Genomic DNA, 21,947 nt, shown 5'->3' with positions numbered 1-21,947 from the left:
TTACTACTCTAAGCAATAGAAAATTGCTCAAATATGAAAGCTATATTGAAATATTCTTAAGTACAGGGAACTGTGGAGGAAAAGATTCCCGGAAAATATGACTTGGGCTATTTTGCTTGAGTTGTTCAGTGGCTCAGTTGTGTCTGACTCTTCACGACCCCAGGTACTGCAGCGCACAAGGCTTCCCTGTCCTTCACTGTCTCCTGGAGTTTGCTCAAATTCAGGTCCATTGAGTCGGTGATGCCATCCAAATGGCAATCTTTCCCAGCACCAGGGTTTTTTCCAATGAGTCAGTTCTTCGCATCAGGTGGCCAAAGTATAGGAGCTTCAATATCAGTCCTTCCAATGAATATTCAGAGTTGATTTCCTTTAGGATGGACTGGTTGGATCTCCTTGCAGTCCAAGGGACTCCCAAAAGTCTTCTCCAACACCACAGTTCAAAAGCATCAATTCTTTGGCACTCAGCTTTCTTTATAGTCCAGCTCTCACAGCCATACATGACCACTGGAAAAACCATAGCTTTGACTAGATAGACCTTTCCTGGCAAAGCGCTACCTCTGCTTTTTAATATGCTATCTAGGTTAGTCATAGCTTTTCTTCCAAGGAGCAAGCGTCTTTTTATTTCCTGGCTGCAGTCACCATCTGCAGTGATTTTGGAGCCCAAGAAAATACTGTTTCCATTGTTTCCCCATCTATCTGCCAGGCAGTGATGGGACCAGAGTCCATGATCTTATTTTTTAAGCCAGTTTTTTCACTCTCCTTTTTCACCTTCATCTTTAGTTCCTCTTTGCTTTCTGTCATAAGGTGGTATCATCTGCATTTCTGAGGTTATTGATATCTCTCCCGGCAATCTTGATTCCAGCTTGAGCTTTACCCAGCCAAGCATTTCGCCTGATGTACTCTGCACAGAAGTTAAACAAGAAGTGTGACAATACACAGTCTTGACGTACTCCTTTCCAAATTTTGAACAGGTCCATTGTTCTATGTCTGGTTCTATCTGTGCCTCTTGACCTGCATACAGGTTTCTCAGGAGGCAGGTCAGGTGGTCTGGTATTTCCATCTCTTTAAGAATTTTCCACAGTTTGTTGTTAATTTTTGAGCCAAATTTCTGAACAAGATATCTGAAATAGTTTGTTCAAATGTTAACCTTTTAATCTAAGAAATGTACATATTGAGAATTTTATTCTAAATGTATTTCTCACTATGCTACTGAACCTCTGAAAGAAGTACAGTAATACTTTCTAAAAAGGCTAAAACTGAAATAAATGTGTCCTTTTTCTCACATATAAGATTCTTATTTTCAATTACTATGTTTTTCTCTATTAAGCATGAAAGTTTACTTAGTTTGTTTTGGTATATTTTCATTTATTTTCGTGATAATGTGAACGCTCAGTTTGCAAAATAAAACTCTGATGGTCCCTCTAAATATAAACATTTAGGTCATGTTTCTTGATAGTATTAAATTATTTAAAATCATACACTAAGAGTTTTAGAAATCAAGGTCATTATATTTCAGACTGACTATTTAGATTGAAATAACTAGCCAACTCAGTCTATTTTTTCCCAGTTATCAAAAACTATGGTTTGTTTTTTTTGACTACACTGAGCAAACTAGGGTGAGCAGACATGTTGGGGCTCTGCAGAGTGGGCTCATCAGGCTTTTGCAGAATAAGAAGAGCACTGTCTCAAGTACAATGAAAATTACTGAATAATTCTTCACACATTACGGACAGTCAGCTGAGAAGGAGGCCGATCTTGAATGGCCTCAGATCTCTCCTGGGAAAGAAGAGATGAAATGACTGTCTAAAAAGCTGGCCCCAGATCTCTCCTGGGAGAGGAGAGAGGAAACGACTGTCTAAAAAGCATACACAGTGGCAGTGACAGCTCATGAACTGAGGCTGAAAAGTTCGGTGCAAGTCTCCTCAGTCTGGATGCCTCCGTTTCCAGATCACAGGTGGACACCAACACTTAGAAACGCTAATCAATTAACATGTAGGAAACCAACTGTTATTAGGGTCCTCCCCATTCTCACTCCATTTAAAGAGAAAAAAAGACTGCAGAGGTCCTTACAAGTAGAATCCTAACCCTTCTTAAAGGGCTCTGTCATATTAAACAGGGATGACACATGGAAGCAGAGAGAAAATGACCCTGAAATGCCTGCGGTCATGCATCTCACCAAGAACGCCCAGGGCCCTGGAAACAGTGGGGCATGGAAGCCACCTGCTCAGCGTGCTTCACCTGGAAGAAGGGATGCTCTCTGATCTCATCTGCGTCACGCGGACCCCAGCCCAGTCTTTTCTTGGGATCTTTCATCAGGAGACGCTGGATCAGGTCTTTGGCCACAGCGCTCATTTCCTGGGGATATGGAGGCTCGCTCTTTAATATTCTCCTGTAGGCAGATAAAACTTGCTGTTAAAACAAACAGAGGGTGAAGTTATAGTGACCATGTTCTTTGCAGAAAGAATTATGGTGTGACACACTCTGAAATTTAACTATATGTGAAAAATGGAGATGAAAATATTTAAATTGAGATACTATGAAATCAAATTTCTGAAACAAAGAAGCAGAAACAAAAAGTACTGGATTATTTTCCAGTATGTCAGTGCTAATGGGAAGTGTTAGTTGCTCAGCTGTGTCCAGCTCTTTGGGACACCATGGACTGTAGCCCACCAGGCTCCTCTGTCCATGGGATCTCCAGGCAAGAATATGTGAGTGGGTAGCCAATCCGTTCTCCAGGGGATCTTCCTGATTCAGGGACTGAATCTGGGTCTCCTGCAATGTAGGCAGATTCTTTACCGTCTGAGCCACAAAGTAAGTCCATAATGGGAAACTACTATTCAAATATTTAATTAGGGGGAAAATAAAAAAGGCTTGGAATTCGGTTAGCTCTCCTATCTATGGACTAGACTCTATGATGAAAGCTTTCACAATGGAAGCAACTTTAATAAATTTCAGAGCAGAGAAAATTGGCACTCAGGTTTGCAAGGACAAGTGAAACCCCAACCACCCCGTCTTGCTTCCCCTGCCCCGTGTGCCAGTGAACAGAAGGTGCCAGCGGGATGCGGAGGGCAGGGGCCCCAGACGGGGAGCAGAGCCACCTGAAGGAGGCTCGGCCTCAGTGTCTGAAAAGGGGCATCAGAGCTGGGGGCTCTTCACGGACGAGAGCATCCTCCTCATGATCGGCGACGATGAAACAGACCAGGGAGCCCCGGAAGGCACGTGGTGCTGCAGGACAGAGTGGGCTCTGCTCGTCACCGACAGTACGGCCAACTGAATAAATTAACATGATCATATTTTAAATTCTTCTAAGGTCACAGAAGAAACCAATCCGATCCGAGTGTCCCTCTGTCCCTCTTAAGAGCCGAAGCAACAGTTAAATGAGAAAAATATAATGGGAGGGGTTGATGGCAATTAGGAAGCTTAACGCAGTATATGTGGAGATAAACAGTTTCTCAGTTATTTGGGCTGGAAAAAGATCCCCTGCTGTGCATCAGAATAGTAACACTGTTTTGGAACAAAAAGATAATTAAGAGACAGCTACAGTGCAATACAAGCAAGAATTCTGGAGCCCGTCTGGGTCAGGTTCAAGCACTGGCTGTGTGACCTTGGAACAGCTCATCAGTGTCCTCATACCAGAGCTTCCACAACAGTTTTCTCGACAGCAGGACCTACCTAAAACGGGCATCACTGCCGACACGAGTGCGCACCTAGCGCGTGGTGTTTGGCGCAGCCCCGGCAGACGCCAGACAGACGCGAGCTCCTCCCTGCCCCCTCCCTCACCTAAGGAACCCCGAGAAACGGGCGGCCTGCAGCTCGGGGAGTGACGGTGAGACGGTCACTTCCAACTGAGCATTCCAGCAGCGCTGTTCATTTCAAAGCTCACTCTACATCTAACACTCCATCCTGGGACCCTAAAATATCACTGAAAGAAGCAGCGAGACACGAACACGCAGAGCGCAGCAGAGGGGTTCCCTGGGGCCCAGTGGTTACGGGTGCTCTTAACACAGGGGTGCAGGTTTGATCTCTGGTCAGGGAAGTAAGATCCCACACAGTGCGGAGCAATGACTCGGCCTGCTGGCTGCAACAAAGAGAGCCTGCAAGCTGCAACCGAGACCTGACACAGCCACACAAATAAAAATTTAAGAAGCACAGCAGCACCCCCTCTTCTTATGGCCCCCTGCCCATCAGGGCCGCAGCATGAGAGAGGGTCCCCTCGAAGGACATACGGCGTGGGCACCCCGTCCCTCAGGGAAGGCAAGCCCAGCCTGCCCACGTCTCCACCTTCCTTCTGCAGCCACAAGCTTCTCGTGTGGATGGACGAGGCTCCGGATTCCCTGCTGAAGAGTGAACCAGGTGCAGCAGGAAGCGCCTTGCAGACTCCTCCTGAGGGTCCTGACTCTGCACTAGCACTTCTTATGCTGGAGTCACCCACATTTACTGGAAGTCTGCTCCATGCCAGGTGCTGGGGGAAGGAATGGTCGGTTTTGCTGACCGTGCTGGGTTCACAGGGAAAGAGGGCTGGCGAGAGGGGAGTGAGCCCTGACGACAGGCACGGCCCCACCGAGATGCCCAGCCTGTGGGGAGCAGCAGGAGGCGTGTGCACACTTCAGGGCAGCGGTCTGGACACAAAAACAGCACGGTGTGCAACTGAGATGGGTGGGCCGGGGGCCACATGCAGGGAAGGGGCAGGCTAGACGGGGTGAGAAGGGCATCAGATCGGGAGGAAACGAGCAGAGGTCTGCAGGAACTCCTGCCGAAGGCAGAGCTGACGGGCAACAGGCAGAACACACAGCCATCTTTCCCCAGTGAGGGCAGCAGGTCGGCAACCCGCCGGGTGAGGAGCGGGGACAGCGGGGGCCTCCCTGGAGGCGGCGGAGGACCACTCGTGCGGGAAGCGCAGTGGGACGGGCTCCTCAGCGAGGCGGGGACGCTGTGAGGGCCTGGAGACGGCCAGAAATGGGGGCGGGCCGGGAAGGAGACGGCAGGCTCCACCCTCCACCTGTGGCAGGGTGACCTCGGACTTGCCTTCCTCTAACACAGCTTCCCTGGAGTGCTCAGGTCAAGACGGACGTGAAGCATGAGGTGTGTGGTTGCTGTGGAGTTACCCCCGGGACCCGATCTGCACCCACCTCACTGGTGCAGGCACACCGGTCCTGGGGCGTCCCAACTGGTCGACAGCCCAGGGCTGTTTTCTCTTGCTTCTAAATGAACCCGAGCCCTCTGGAAAAACCAGAACCGGCTCTGAGCCAACAAAGCACGTCAGACGCTCCAGGCGCAGTGTGCTATCGCTCCGTCCAGGCAACGGTCCCATCAAAAGGAACGGTGAAAGAGGAAAGGAAAGAGAGACCTAGGACTTGGAATTTCAACCAGATATTTTAGAGTCTGGATAGTATTAATATTCATTTGCAACAATAAGTGATAACACAGCTAAGAAAAATTTGAGAAATAGTGTGAGAATTTGCCTAACTACATGTGAAAATGTATTATGGAACTGTGAAAATGAAACCGTGGTAGAATAAATTAACAGCCATATCGAGTGAACAGAAGATGCCACTGGAAAAACAGGCATAAACAAAAAGTCACATTGTTTTTCTTTCTTACTTGTTTTTAAAAAACGACCAGCCAACACAGGAAAGGCGGGCATGACGTGGCACGCACCCCAGGGAGCCAGCTTTCTGGGAAGGAGATGAACAAGGCCAGGGCCTTGCCTTGTAAACTCCAGTGGATCAAGAAATTACATGTAAACACCAAATGAAGTAACATAAAAATCTATAATATAGAAACGAATATAAAATTTGTTCCAATTACGGACGTTTAAGTTTCTAAAAGCCCCTATGGTAAAAAAGATCCATAACCAATCAGCCGAAGAATTAATGGAGTAAAGAGTGAGGACATCAAGATTAAAATTACACCTGTGATGGAGGGAGAGGCGGGCAGCTATGTAGCAAGCGAGGATGGAAAGAATTCATGGTAGAATCAGGGCAGTATGTGGGTGTCCACCGCAGCAAATATCTGAAACTTCCCGTAATAAAGCGTGACGGAAGCAGTAAAGCCAGGGAGCTTGCGTGTGTTCTGTCTACTAAACCGTGACAGCCAAGAGCTATCCCAATGACAAGTTTTCAGTGGCCTGCAGGACAGTGGTTTGTGCTCACGCCCATCGCCCCATCTCCCCATCGCCCCAATCCCCCCACCGCCCCCATCGGCCCCATGGCCCCCACCGCCCCCATCGGCCCCATCGCACCGCCCCCATCGGCCCCATGGCCCCCATCCCCCCACCGCCCACATCCATAAGACTGCTGCTTTTCCCACACTCTAACTTTCCCTTCATCTTTCTTCACAGAATTGGCAGACTATCACATGTTTACCTATCAGTTCTCTCTTCCAAATAACATGTAAGTTCAGCGGGAGTAGCAGTGTCTCTCTCTACAAAAAGCAGTCTTGCTCCCTCCTTTATTCTGTGGAGCCAAGAGCCCTGCTCTGGCCCAAAACAAGTCCTGCACAAACGTTCACTGCAGCAACAGACGTCTAACTGTTCTCCACTTACTAAACCAGGAGCTTTCTTCCTCAGTCTCAATCAGTGCGCGTGTGCATAGTCAAGTCCAACTCTCTGCGACCCCATGGGCTGTAGCCCGCCGGCCTCCTCTGTCCATGGGATTTCCCAGGCAAGAATACTGGAGTGGGCTGCCATCTCCTCCTCAAGGGGAATCTTCCCAAACCAGGATCAAGCCTGGCTCTTTACCACTTGAGCCAGGCTTGCAGATAACCTTTCAACTGTTCTGCAGAAGGCAGGAGACAGCTTGATTATCTGTTTGCTGTCTATAAGCTCAGTCTTCCCCACGTCATTGCTGACTTTCACCTTCTGGTTCCCCAGTGGTCCCAAAATGACAGAATCACTTACGTGCCTGCCTGAGTTAGAAAGACTTCGCTGCACTCCACTCACTCTAAATTGCTGTTCAACAGGAGCGGACCAGTAAAGCGTCTACGCAACGGAATGACACACAGCCAGTGCAAGATCATGCTCACAAAGAGCCTGTCAGTAGACAATGCTCAGAAACGTACACAAAAACTGCGAAACGGGAAGTCGCATTTCCAGCGCGAGCACAGCCTCACTCAGGCGAAGGAGGTGGACAGGAGGCGCTTCAGCCGTGCTCGTCTCTGGGCGTTCTCATCACTGTTTCTCCTCAGGCACGCTGCGCACTGCAGTGAACACTCCTTTCAGATGAGGAATAATAAAACGACCTTCATTTACAAGGTCACGGGCTTGCAGACAGCCGTCCACAGGCTGGCGAGGACTCCACCGGGCCTCCAGGCTCTGGCTTGTCCCCTCACCCACGCTTCAGGCCACCCTGCAGCTCGATCAGGGCATCCCTGATGCTCCCAAACCCCCAGGCCCTGTGCCCCCTGGATTCCCACAGCACTCCTCTTCCATTCGGCCCCCAGTCAACACTGTCTTCCATTATCAACTTTCATCTAATTATTCCATATCTTCCCAAATAACATGTAAGTTTTCTCAGGGCAACAACTATATCCTTCTATTTCTTTTCCTCTCAGGAGTGAAAAATCACTCACTGAACACTCCAGAGATGAATGAAATCAATCCTACTGCTGTCTACAGGCCAGCCCTTCCCAATCCTTCACCTGAAATAAGCATCTGCCTCACCACGAAAGAACACAGCCTCAGGGAGCATATCGCCACTTCCGGTCTCTCACCTGCCTGTAGACAGCACGTGCTGCGACCTACCTTTCAGGGCTATAAGGACCCAAGGACATGGCGCAGGTGACTGGGCACGGGGCTGGCCTCGGGGGCCCTCAGCCCACGACTCCACAGGAGCACGCCTTCTCGGGGCCGCGGAGCTGGCTGCCCTGGGGGGACCGTCCCACACCACCACTTGCTTCTGCCTGTTACGGAGTTCTTTCTTGACCCTCCTACCCTGTATCTCCAGAGGCCACGTCTGCTGGATAATTAAGAATAACACATGCAGGACTTCCCTGGGGCTCTCAATGCAGGGGCCCGGGTTCCGTCCCTGGTCAGGGAACTAGACTGCACATGCTGCATCTAAGGGTTCACATGTCACAACTGAAAAGAAAAAAAAGACCCCACCCGCTGCAACCACAGGCCCCGTATTCCACGATAAAGACTGAAGGCCCCATGTACAGCAGCCAAGACTCGGTGCAGCCAAATAAACAAATGAACAAATGCTAAAAAAAAAAAAAGAAAAAGAAAAAGAAAAACAAGATGAGATTCTTTGGCTGGTGCCCTTGCCCAGGCGCCAACACTCATTGGAAAGACAAATAAATTTTCACCTAAACCAGGGATCTTCAAACTTTTTTGTGAAAGGCACACGGCGGAGAGACGCCCAAGATCCCGACAATCGCTCTTCTTCATGTATCCACAGCCTCATGAGGGCTGGACCTGGCGGCTTTGTTATAACCACAAATGTATAGCAAAGATGGGAAGATGGTGCACTCCGCATCAGGCAACAGAACACCCGCCTCCCAGCAGACTCTCCGCTGCTTTGATGAAGAAGCTGCCGGGCTGCAGGGGCCCCACCACAAGGAGCTGAGGCTCACAGTCCTACCACCCAGAGGAGCCGAATCCGGGAACCACCACCTGTGCCTGGAAGCAGACCCTTCCCCGGGTGAGCCCTGAGACACTGAGAGCCCAGCCAACACTCCAACTGCAGCCTGCGAGTGACCCCGACGTGCAGGACTCAGCTAAGCTGTGCCCAGATTCCTGATCCACAGAAACCCTGAGGTTATAAACGTTTGCTGTCTTAAGCCACTAGTTTTGAGGTCATTTGTTACTGAGCAATGGGTTGCTGTTGCTGCTAAGTTGCTTCAGTCGTGTCCGACTGTGCGACCCCACAGACGGCAGCCCACCAGGCTCCCCCATCCCTGGGATTCTCCAGGCAAGAACACTGGAGTGGGTTGCCATTTCCTTCTCCAATGCATGAAAGTGAAAAGTGAAAGTGAGGTCACTCAGTCATGTCTGACCCTCAGCAACCCCATGGACTGCAGCCTACAGGCTCCTCTGTCCACGGGATTTTCCAGGCAAGAGCACTGGAGTGGGGTGCCGAGTAATAACAAGGCCAGACAGCGCATCCTTCCAGCTCTGGAAGCTGCAGGGCTTCCGGGGCAGCTCTTCAGTGCTGCTCCAGCACAGAGGCAGCCAGACAGGACACACAAGCGGACGCCCGAGCCGTGCTGCAATAAAGCTTTCCTGATAGACACCAAACTCGGACTCCACATCATTTTCACATGGCACAAAGTATTGCTCACCTTCTCACTTTTTCTTAGCTCCCAGGCCACACAAAAGCAGGGAGCTGGATGGATCTGACCTGCAGGCTATAGTTTGCCATCCCCTGACTTAAACAACACAACTAGAGCCTGTTTAAACCATGATTCTGATAACCCTTAGACCTGAATTTATATAAAAATATGCTTGTAACAGCACAATGAAACATGAATAAAAGACTTTACTGACGGATAATAAAAAACCACATAAACATCTCCCGGCGTATAGTTTGTAAATGTCCAAGTCAGAGAGAGTGAGACAGAAACAATACTGCCGGAGACGACAGAAGAGCTGCCGAGAGAACGCCACGGCCTGGTGCCCAGGTGAGAGGAGGCCTAACTATCCTGACCTACGCAGCTCCAGGCAAGCGAGGGGCTCCCTCTTGCAGGGGAGGCAGGAAAACTGCCAGGAGACGGTGGCTGAGGGCACCCGTGGGGCAGCAACACACGCCCGGATGAGGAGGCGCCACATAGAAGCAGTGAAAGCGGAGGGAAACACACGTGTCAGAAAAGCACATGCTGCAGGTGTGAAGCAGAAAGCAGAGCAGACACACAGGAAAGCCAGAGCAGGCATGCAGATCTGGGCGCTGGAAGCTTAACTTTTACTCTAACGGTACCGAGGGGTGAAGCAGCTAGAAATGATTCACATGAACAGTTAAGAGAACAAGACCCACCCTACATAAAACTAGCGTCCGAGGCCTAACGCAAGGTCTGGAAGAAACTACAGAATTACTCTGTTCTTTAGTGCACGGGGCCCAGGACTAGGATTTACGTGCAGAGGCTGCTGCTGCTGCTGAGTCGCTGCAGTCGTGTCCGACTCTGTGCGACCCCAGAGACGGCAGCCCACCAGGCTCCCCCGTCCCTGGGATTCTCCAGGCAAGAACACTGGAGTGGGTTGCCATTTCCTTCTCCGATGCATGCAAGTGAAAAGTGAAAGTGAAGTCGCTCAGTCGTGTCCGACTCTTCGCGACCCCATGGACTGCAGCCCACCAGGCTCCTCTGTCCACGGGATTCTCCAGGTAAGAGTACTGGAGTGGGGTGCCACTGCCTTCTCCAACGTGCAGAGGTTAGAGGAAGCTAATTTCAACTTCTTTTTAAGGAGGGAAAAATTCTACCTGCTAAAGTTAAAAAATGGAAGGGGATTCCTTGAAAATATCTTATACAACAGTGTTATCTGTTCACTGATGGCTCAGACAGAAAAGAGATGACCATCTGGGTAACTGGTGAAGGGATTCCTATACCAGGGAGAAAGCGCTCACCTCATTCTAAATCCTTATCATAGTTTGCAATCTGGTAACGAGAAAAACACATCTGTTTTGACTTTAGGCTACCTGTAGATAACAACAGGCAAACAGATAATTTGGATAATACACTATTTTGACGCATCTCAAATAAAAACTGAAGGAAGCATGCAGAGATGGGGGAAGAGAGCAGTAAGTAAGGGATGGAGGCGTTCAACGATCAGAAAAAGCACTGGCCAACCAAGCATCTGGAGACAAGGCAACGACACGCTTATCTGAGTGGTGCATATTTTGTAAAGAGTAGACTATTTATGAAAGATTTACACCAGGAAAGACAGTCAGAATGGTTATCTTGGGAGGAAAAAGTAATGTACGGTAATTCAGCTCTTACACTCTTTGTAAAGGTATAGTAATGGAACAAAACCAAAACCCCATGGATCACAGGTTAGCACCAAGCTTTAAATGAAATTATTAATAAGACAAAGTGAATAATTAATGGATTAAAGGGAAGGAATCCTATTTAAATTCTTGAGAAATCTACTCTAGTTTTAAGATTTTAGATAACCTGATTCAGACTCTTTCTCTTGCTACAATCAGAACGCCAACTAACTGATCTAACGGCAATAAAAACAATTTAAATTTGAACATCATCTGGCTCAGAACACTCCTGCCATAGAGACCAGCAACACGCTGTCTCTTTAGAGGCAGAGCTGTGGTGGGAACGAAACCTGTGAAGGAAGACTGACTGTGTGCGTGGAAGCAAAGAGGGAAGACTGACTGTGTGCGTGGAACCAAAGTGGGCGCCAGTCAGAGGGGCCACTAGTAGACGCTGTCAGGTTAGCTGCACCCTTTCGTTCACGACCACGACGGGTATGGCCTTGCACAGGGCCGAAATTCTCAAGACTGTGGTCAAGGTTTCCTATACTTCGGAGGCATTCTCAAACTGTCCAAAAACACATTTAAAATAAACAAAGTCATGTTGAGGATTTTAATAATAGGCACGATTTAAATTTGATTTTAACAAGAAATATTTCTCATCACTTAGTTCTGATATTAAATAAGCCAGAATAGTGAAAAATTATTTAATTCTTAATCTATCCTATAAAAGGCACATTCTAAAAAATTTAGCAGTTTTGCTGAAGTAAAATTGAGGTACAATAAACTCAGCATGTAAAGTGCACAATCTGATAACTGCAGTCACACACAAAGAGACACACACACACAGAGCTGTGAGCCCACCCGCACCGCCCAGGACACGGCCGCCCCCATCACACACACACACACACAGAGCTGTGAGCCCACCCGCACTGCCCAGGGCACAGCCGCCCCCATCACTCACACACACGCACACGCGAGCGCACACACACACACACACACACACAGCTGTGAGCACACCCGCATCGCCCAGGGCACGGCCGCCCCCATCACCTCCGAGGCTCCTGTGTCCCTGATGCCGCTCCCACCCTCCCCCGTCCAGCCCCTCCGTCAATTCCTGCACTGGAGCCAGTTTACACGCCCACAGCCTCTTGAGTAGAGGGGAGAGTGGGTCCCCGCAGAGGGACCCTGAGAGCTGACTGTGTGTCTTCCTCCCAGCCCTCCCCAGAGGGACCTCTAGCCTTTCAGCAGAGTAACCGCTCCCAGGGGAAAGGGGAACGTCGGACCTTCCCGGGCCTCTGGCCTCTGGCCCTAAACCGACATGAATTCCCGGAGACCCATCGGCCAGAGAGGGGCTTTCAGTTCAGTTCAGTTCAGTCGCTCAGTCGTGTCCGACTATTTGCGACCCCATGAATCGCAGCACGCCAGGCCTCCCTGTCCATCACCAACTCCCGGAGTTCACCCAGACTCATGTCCATCGAGTCCATGATGCCATCCAGCCATCTCATCCTCTGTCGTCCCCTTCTCCTCCTGCCCCCAATCCCTCCCAGCATCAGGGTCTTTGCCAATGAGTCAACTCTTCGCATGAGGTGGCCAAAGGACTGGAGCTTCAGCTTTAGCATCATTCCTTCCAAAGAAATCCCAGGGCTGATCTCCTTCAGAATGGACCAGTTCTAGCGCAGGTCCATCTCCACAGTGGATGCAGCCGTCCCTGACCTCGTCCTGGGATTCCCGCCCCAGGGTCGGACGCGTAGCTGGGACAGACACTCGGCAGCTGGCAGGAGCCCGCACCGGCGCCCCGATCCGAGTGAGGGCGGCTCCTGCGGTAAGGGCCAAGCGGAGGCCATCGGAACCGCCTCCGCCAGGGGAAACGGCGAGTCAGAAAGCGGCGCGGGACCTCCGGGGCTGCTGAGGCTCGCGCCACCAGCAAGGATGAGAAAGTGGTGGGAAGCTGTGCGCAGCGCCCGTGAGCTTGCCCGCCTGGCCCGAGCAGAAGACAGCGGATCGTTCTAGATTTAGCCAGGCGGGAGCTCTGGGTGCAGCTGCTGGACCAGACGTGGTTTCATTACTTGAGTAAATAAATACAAGCTCTGGTTTTTCTCCACTCTGTCCATCAGTCCCTCCAAAAGGCGCTCCTCTTGGCTGGGAAAGCCAGCCATGTACCCTCACCGTCCTGCCTCCAGAGTTATCCGTTCTCCAGCCCTATGTCGTAATTCAGTCCACAAAGCTCTTGATTGCCTTTCTTCTTCACAGACAACCACGCTGGCCCGTTGCATCGGTGGCTTTAGGCTGACTGGGCCTGGTGAGCAAGAAGTAGCGATGTCTCGAGACTTACTGGTGAGGCCCTGTGTGACACAGGGTGGGGATGGATCTGCCTCAAATCCAGGGGCCTCCGCCCTGGTGGGTTTCTAGGAGTCCAGCGGTGCAAGGCACCTCAAGACAGCTTTGCCAAGGTGAAGGGGGTGTTGGTGCAGCTGGCCTCTCCCACCACCAAAACAAGGGGCACGATGCCCGGCGGGCCTCAGGATGTGGGAAGCGGCATATTCATCGCTGGGTGTGTTACTCCGGGCAGTTTACCAAGCGACTTGAAAAGCTGCTGTCGAGTGGAGTCCAGAAGAAGAGCAGGTCCAGGCCACTGGGAGGCTGCTCTCTCACTTGGGTCCTCTGATTCAGCAGATCCAGGCGCGCTGCAAGTGGCAGACAGGTGCTGTTTGGGGCCTTTGCCAGCCCTGAGTGGTGAACTAGGGCACTAAGGATTTTGGAGCAAATCCCTGCCATCGTCTGAGGATAACCACTCCTCTTTTGAGAAAGAGCTCTTAGTCCACTACTTGGCCTGAACATTTAACTCTGGGCCCCCAAGTTGCACGCCACCCGAGATGCCCACTTATCTGGTCCATCAAGCTGTAGAGTTCGGAGCGCACAGCAATACTCCACCATCAAGTGGAAACAGCAAACACGAGGCTGGACTGCGCAGGCACTGAAGATGCCACGCGCTGCGTGGAGAAGCGGCCTGAATGCTCACGGACCCCTTCCCGGCTCTGCCGTCCTCTCTCCACCAGTCTGCATCTATGGATGGCCACACCGGGAGACCCTGCCGTGGCTGAGAGGGGCAGAAGACTCAGGCTTGGCCCACAAACAGCTCTGCACGATGTGCAAGGTGAGAGCAAACCCTCCCAGTGGGCGGAACGCTGAGCAGTGCACCTAGTCATTCACTGCGCCTGCAAGGACAATCGGCAGACATGAAACTTTACAGTCATTAATGGGCTGTGGCCAGCAATTTGGCTGGGCAGGGACTAGGAAGGAATATGAATGGAAAGTTGGTGACAAGGAAATCTACTTGACAAAGGTGTGTGGGGGAAAGCTTTGTTGACAGACCTCTCTGGGCAAAAATGGGAGGTATTTGTGTACTATGTGAGTGGTCACTGCAGGGTGACCTGAGCAGCTCAGGATTTTACCAGTCAAATGCATATGCTGGCCTCTCTCCAGCGAACCCCGTTGTCAGCCAGTGGACTCACAGGCACGGGGACCGTGGAGGCGAGGCTGGAGCTGAGGTCTGGACTCAGCAGCAGGATCCCCACTCCCCGAGGCTCATCGGGCTTCAGGCCGCTGCCTGGAGCCCAGCACTGCGCACCTTGCCTGGGCCAGCTCCCGGGGCCAGCAGCCAGCCTCCGGGGGAAGGCTGATCGCACCGGATTGCTGTCACCGTAAAAGAGGCAGATTTCCACTCTGACTAGAGCAGGCACTATGGATACGGACTTCTCCTACGGGCAATAGTTCTGCCGAAACTGTGACCCACAGGCTCAGACAGCCCCTGCGCACTGCCATGGTGTCTGGAGAGCTCTGTTTATGATCACGGAACTCACTTCACAGCAAAGAAAAGTGCAGCAACAGACCACGCTCACGGAATTCACTGGTCTCAACCATGTTCCGCAGGCTTCTGAGGCAGCTGGCTTGCTATCACGGTGGAATGAGCATTTGAAGATTCAGTTACCGTGCAAGTTAGGGTGGCAAGTGTCTCCAGAAGGCGAAAACCCCAGAATCGCCATCCAGCACATGGTGCCGTTTCTCTCATAGCCAGGATTCACGGGTCCAGAAATCAAGCAGCAGACGTGGGAGTGGGGCCGCTTACCTTACCCACAGTGACTCACTAGCAGAATGTCTGCTTTCTGTTCCCAGGCCTTTATGCTCTGCTGGCCTAAAGGTCTTAGCTCCAGGGGAAGTGATGCTTCCTCCAAGAGATTTAACAGTGACTCCACTGAACTGGAAATTAAGATGGCCACTGAGCCGCTTCCTCACGCCTCTGAAGCAGAGGCGGCAGGGGCCGTGACAGCGGCTGGGATGAACGGCCTTGCTACCACGGGCCGCTGGACCGCTACTCCACACGGGAGGCCAGGAAGGGCACGCCCGGATACAGGAGGCCCATCAGGCCACTGTTGCTATCACCATGCCTGTGACGGTCCACTGAAAACAACCGCCGCTCAGCGCAGCCAGGACTACTAACAGCCCAGACTCTTTGGGAATGAAGGCTGCGGTCACCCCACAATCTGAGGAACTTGCTGAACGCAAAGGGAATGCAAAGTGGGTGGTGGGAGACGGCAGTTACAGATACCAGCTATGACCCCAGGATACACAGACTCTACAGACTGGTGACATTACTGACAGGAGTGTTTCTTCCCTGTTTTGTTACGACTATGTGTGTGTATAAATAGGTGTTTGTTTTCCCCCCGCCTTATTCCTTCATCTATACAATGAGATCCGCTGACTCTGTACCACAGTATCTAAGTATCTTAAATTTATACTCTAGTATTTACGTCATGGGATTTCAAAGGGAAGAGCGAGCATCACCAAACCACTCAAGGACTTTACGTTCTCTTCTGGGGAAGGGGTTAACCGGTTGGCAGTAGAGCTGTATTATGTTAGGTGGAACTGCAATCTTGTTATTATCTTTATTTAGAGATCAAATATAGTTTAAGGAGATGGAAATGGCGGTCAAGGTGATGGGGACGGGCTTGTGATGGTTAACTTAAAGTGTCACGTGACTGGGTCACTGGTTGAGAGTAAACATTATTTCTGGGTGTGTCTGAGAAAGTATGTCTGGATGAGACTGGTATTTGAATCTCCTTCCCAATATGGTGGCCCAGCCAATTACACAGGTGCCTGAACAGAAAGAAAAGCGGAGAAGAGGGTCTGGCCCTTCTGGCGTGCCTGCTCAACCTGGGACACTGGTTTCCTGCGATTCACACCACTGGCTCCTTTTGCTTGAAGACTGTCGGGACTGGACTAGACTTGCTGCAGCTCTCACAGCTTTCAGAGGGAGGTAACGGGCCTCTCGGCTGACATAACCGGGTGAGCTAACGCCTTATTTATGTGTGTGTGTCCCGCTGGTACTCTTTCCCTGGAGGCCCTAATACGGTCAGCCGCTTTATTGTTAAGTCATTCCGGGGAGCATACAGAGCTACCTCACTGAGGCTGGATGTGCATTTCCCAGAAGACTGACGATGTTGGTCACTTCTAATGATGTTGGTCACTAATGATGTGCTCTTCTGCTACTCATGTATCTTCTTTGGCGAACTGTTCAAATCTTTTGCCCTTTTTTAAAAAAAAATGGAGGGTTTTTTCCCCTTGAGTTTTGAGAGTTCTTTATGTATCCTGGATACCAGCTCTTTATCAACAGACATAATGTGTAATCCTATCACAGTCTGTGGTTTGTCTTTCCAGCCTCTTGAAAGTTTCATTGGAAGAGCAGAAGCTCTTAATTTTGATAAAATCTAATTTATCAATGTTTGCTTTTACAGATCGCACATTTTGTGCCTTTGCCTAACCCAAGGCCACAAAAATTTTTTTCAGAAGTTTTTATAATTTTTAGATTTTTAGGCCTGTGATCCATTTAAAATTTTCCTATAGCAAACAGTATTTAGCAGAGTTCATTTTTTCCCCATATAATAGCCAATGGTTCCAGCATCATTTGTTGAAAACAAATGATCTTTTGTTTATCTAATGTCTATCTTTTCTTCACCAAACTGACACTGAACTTCATAAAAGAAAAAGTCAGTTGCCTAAGTTCGTGTGGTTCTATTTCTGGACTCTATTTTACTTCATCAGTGACTTGTCTACCTTGATATAAACACGACAGTGTCTTAGTAGCTGTAGCTTATAAGTCTAAAAATCAAATTTGGTCTACTCTTTCAAAGGTGATTGGGCTCTGCTAGGCCTATGCATTTAGACCCAAGTTGTCAATTTCAACGAAAAACAAAAAAGACTGTTGGGATTCTAATTGTGCTGACTCTTGTTAGATCAATTTGGAGAGAAATAACATCTTAGGTAAGTAGATTGAGTAATTTCCTCCTACACATCCTTATCAGTGCTTAACCAGCTAATCCTTGAAGGGTTCCCCTCACAGAGCTCCGGACTTCTCCAGCCTCCTCCTCTCCAGCACTGCTCTGCGGACCCCAGCCTCGCCGGCCTCGCTGCGGCATCGTCTCCGCCTCGCTGCGTCGTCGTCTCCATCGCAGCCCCGTGGCACTTCCCCCCAGAAATGCAGCCTGCATCCTCTCTGGAGGCCTAAGCTCGGCAGTCAAGGGGCTCCCCTCGTTTATTTCCCGTCTCTCAGCGTTCACTGGGCTTCACTGCTGGATGTTCAAAGTCTTCAATACTGTTGTTTCATATATTTTTGCCCATTTTAAAAACTGTTTCAGGAACGGAAGTAAACCTGGTCCCTATTATTCCATCTTGGTAATCGGTGCAAGTCTCAATGGTTAACATCAAATCTGTTCTCAAAGTTACAAAATTCAAGTAAAAACTGGACAAACATAACGAGCAATCAGTATACTGCTTCATCATGCTTCGTTCACTTGTTCATCAGCTCACTTCATTCCGAAAACATTCACTGAACTCTGCGTGGTGAGCCCTGCAAGCGCACCATGGTGAGGACCAAAGCCAGGGTCGCCGGGCTCTCGGAGCTCACAGCCCAGTGGGAGACACACACTCGTCAGATAACACAAGCAAAGACGCAGCGCTGCCCTGTGGGGACTGCTCCGCAGGAACGGAACAGAATAAGGCTGCGAGAGCCTACACGACGGTGACCTCAGGGTATCTGTTTCTCCTGGGCTTACACCCATGATCTGAAAAATAACTCCTGTTTCTTTATGTTGAGGTCACAAAGAACTTACATGATGTATACACTGGGAAAAAGCACCCAGCAAGTAAACACAGGCTGTGTTCCCGGGTAGCTCCGCGGGTAAAGCGTCTGCCTGCAACGTGGGAGACCCGGCTTCCATCCCCTGCAGCAGGAAATGGCAACCCACTCCAGTCCTCTTGCCTGGAGAATACCATGGACGGAGGAGCCTGGTAGGCTACAGTCCATGGGGTCGCAAAGAGTTGGACCCGACTGAGTGACTTCACTTTCTTTTTTTCCTTAAGACAATACGGTAAATGCTTTGGAGACGAAGTTACAACAGTATGAAAAGTGAGGTCTAACTGAGCATCTGAAGCATGAAGAGATATGAAGGCTATAAAGCTGCATCCTATGGGAATATAACTGGCAGTTTACTGTTTACCCCATTTTTGTCTACGCCATTAAAAAAATTATTTTTTGTATCAGCCAGATTGCAGAAATTTGATCAGGTCCTTTGAGAAAACAACACATTTATTTTATTTTGTCAGGTCTTACCTCGATATCTCAGCTTGGGAGTTCTTCTCGCCATCAACAGTGAACGGAGATGCTCCAGTTAGTAATTCATACATTAGAACACCTAAACTCCACCAGTCAACTGCCTATAAAATAAAAGACATTTCATTTTCTAGACTATTAATTAATTATCTTATAAAAAATGAAAAATGAACAAAATAAAGCTATATAGTGACTCAGTTTTACACACACACACACACACCCACACACACCCACACCCACACACCCCCCCACACACCCCCACTCTCTTCAGTCTCCTTTTCCATCGCGATCTACCCCACGTACTGAACGCAGCTCCCCGTGCTGTGCAGAAGGACTTTGCTTTTATCCAGTCTAGATGTGACAGTTTGCATCTGCTAACCCCAAACTCCCAATCTGCCCTCTTCGTCTCCCTCAAAAATTTTCTTAAAAGTGAAGTTTTAAAATTTTAACTAAGCAAAACTGACTTACAACAATAGAGCAAAAAAGTATTAATCAGCATTTTTGTTGATTATTCAGTTCTGATAAATATGAAATTTTTTAAAGCCAAAGAATGAAAATGAAAAATAACCCATCAAAAGGAGTTACTTTTACATAACCACCTAAATCAGTTCCTCTTATGGGACACATCACGTAAATCTAACAGTCTTTAGTGTGTGGGAGGAATGAAAAGGCTGAAAATAATATAAAATGTGGTCTACTTTAGAAAACAATTTATAAAACCAGTTAACTGAGAGCATAGCGAATTATATATTTAATTTACATATAGCCATTTATATATATATTTACTAAATTCAAAGAATCCTGATATATTGAAAATTAGTTCTTTGACAATTAGGCGAATCAAGTTCAATAACTGCTGAATACATGAGCTGACACCAGTGAGAAATTAGCTGTAGCTAAAATTTTAAACCCTCTGCTCCCAAATTTCAGGGCCAAGGTTTCAGAGAGATGATGCAAAGTTGGTGAGCCCAGAGTTACGTTAAAGGAAACATGTAACAATAACGTCTAAACCAAACCTCAGTTGTTTCTCCTTTAGACAAGGAGTTTTACTGCCATCTGAGTCAGGATCCACAGAACGCTGGCTGCGAACCGCGCTCGCAAACTATGCAGATCCGTCACCAGACTCCCAGTCGTGGACTAAAGCCAACACCACACAAACCTGAAGAACCCTTAAGGGCTCTTAAATACACGACTGGTCATTAGCAAGGTGACTGCTGATTCTCCCCACCCTTAAGACATTCCCACCGTATATGTGAGATTTTGAAAGGGGATGAGGAAGATGGGGAGACGAGGAGTGAAAAAGGCCGAGTTCTTTATTTTCAGAATGTTACTAATAAAGCAAAAGTGTTAAGAAGGAACTGAACAAATCTAACAAATCTGTACCCTTTAATCCAAGACTTTGTGCTTATTCGTGTCCAACTCTTTGTGACCCTCTGGACTGCAGCCTGCCAGGCTCCTCTGCCCATGAGACTTTTCAGGCAAAATGCTGGAGTGCTTTGCCATTATAGGAAGAAAAAAATATCTGACCTAGATTTTAAAACTACTCAGAATGCCTCATCTACACTTTTCACTCTGCACATTCAAAGGGAGGCGAGGAGAGTAAAAAAAAACCAAGCTTTTTCTTAGAGGGCTTAGGAAAACAAACTTAGACCATCCTGAATGCAGAGCTGCATGACTCCAGCGGGAACAGGATAAACTGTTTGGGCGTCCATGACCCCTCTGTACTGCACTGTGGCTCAGCTGTGTCCTAAAAGGCCAGATCACATGAAACCAAAGTGATTTTTGTTTTAATCAGGGTTACAACTGATGCTTTGCTCAAGACATGACACAATGGAAATAACAGAAAAAATATTATTTCAAGAATCAGTCGATTTTGTGGTTTCCCTTAACAAGAGTATTACTCTCTAAAACAAAAAAATTATCCTCATCAACAAAACTTGGAAAAAAACGGAAATCTAGAATGTCTTAAACTTTCTATTATCTTTTTCTTCCAAAATACTAGATATCATAATATGCTTATGTATGCAAAGGAAAGGGGAAAAAAAAGGAAACACCAGAAGAGCCTAAGTTACTAAGTAGGATTCTTTGTGTGTGTGTGTCTAGCAGAGGTTTCCTGAAGTATAAGAAGGACAGAGAAAGCCTCTGACAGAGAGATCCGAAGGGACAGCGCCCCACTCACTGGCCTTATCAGGGCCTTATGTACTTGTTATCTTAAGACTATATTGTGGGCTTGGATCTGGTAAGACCTTCTTACTGCTAGTCCTAAACTTGTCAGTTGAAGACGTCTGGTGTGGGAGTGGGTCTAGTAAGAGTCTAAGTAGGATTCTTCTACATTTTATGGAGGTACATCAGAAGTGTCAAAAACAGAACCTACCTTGTCATGTCCTGAGTCTCCCCCTCTGACAATATCTGGCGCCATGTATTCAATGGTTCCACAAAAGGAATATGCTCTTTCATCCTTGAAACAATCAAACAAACAAAAAGAGATTTAATTTTAAGCCGGTATGAAAACTGACAAAAAGAGTTAACACCACATGGCAATGTCAAGATACACCACAGTAGCAAAGTAATGGCAGAATCTCCCTGGCAGACTCGTCTCATCGGGACAAACCAGTGTCTACACATCTGTATGCTGGGCTGGCCAAAAAGCTCGCTCAGGTTTTTGGGTTACTCTCTTACAGAAAAATCCAAACAAACGTTTTGGCCACCCTAGCGGTACAGAACCAAAGGGTAAACCTTTTAAACCCTGAAACCCTGCAATCATTCACTAATCCATCCATCCATGAAGCCATTCATTCCCTCTTCTTTTCTGTACATGTATATACTCCAATCACTTATTTTTTACAACTGTTCCTGTAAGAAGACAAAAACCCTAGAAGGGGCACTGTATGGACGTAGCTATACGCTCAGACGCTGTCACGTCCGACTCTTTGCGACTGTGTGGACTACAGCCCGCCAGGCTCCTCTGTCCATGGGATTCTCCAGGCAAGGATACTGGAGTGGTTTGCCATTTCCTCCTCCAGGGGATCTTCCTGACCCAGGGATTGAACCCATGTCTCTTACGTCTCCTACATTGGAAGGCTGATTCTTCACCACTAACACCAAACTTTTAGTGTGAATGACTTTATTTCCAGATCAGCAAGACTGGAAAACCACTTAAGGGAAAAGGGAGATCGAATGCTAAGAAGGAAAAACGGGACCCGAAGACGGAAAAGGGTGTGAAGACACTTTCTGGCCTCATCATCACGCTCCAGTCTGGCACTGCCACCAGTGGGCTCAGTGCTGATGAGCAGAGATGTCCTAAAAGAATGTTGTCTCTTAAAGGCAGTTGTTTCTCTTTTGTACTACTTCGAAAAGGGCTAATTTAA

The 21,947-nt window shown here is 48.6% G+C and overlaps 1 protein-coding gene across 1 annotated transcript in view; it reads right to left on the bottom strand.

Annotated features, from left to right (window-relative positions):
* RPS6KA5 (ribosomal protein S6 kinase A5) overlaps positions 1-21,947 on the bottom strand; it is a 181,832-nt gene that overhangs the window by 24,660 nt on the left and 135,225 nt on the right. The window contains exons 6-8 of the mRNA XM_068966566.1: positions 20,954-21,037; positions 18,580-18,683; positions 2,239-2,389 (exon numbers count right to left, since the gene is read on the bottom strand). Of these exons, the coding sequence (XP_068822667.1) occupies positions 2,239-2,389; positions 18,580-18,683; positions 20,954-21,037 (339 nt within the window). The remainder of the gene's footprint in view (positions 1-2,238; positions 2,390-18,579; positions 18,684-20,953; positions 21,038-21,947) is intronic.

Source organism: Capricornis sumatraensis, chromosome 2, assembly GCF_032405125.1.
Source record: "Capricornis sumatraensis isolate serow.1 chromosome 2, serow.2, whole genome shotgun sequence".
NCBI classification, from domain to species: domain Eukaryota; kingdom Metazoa; phylum Chordata; class Mammalia; order Artiodactyla; family Bovidae; genus Capricornis; species Capricornis sumatraensis.
This window is presented reverse-complemented; position numbering and strand designations above follow the sequence as displayed.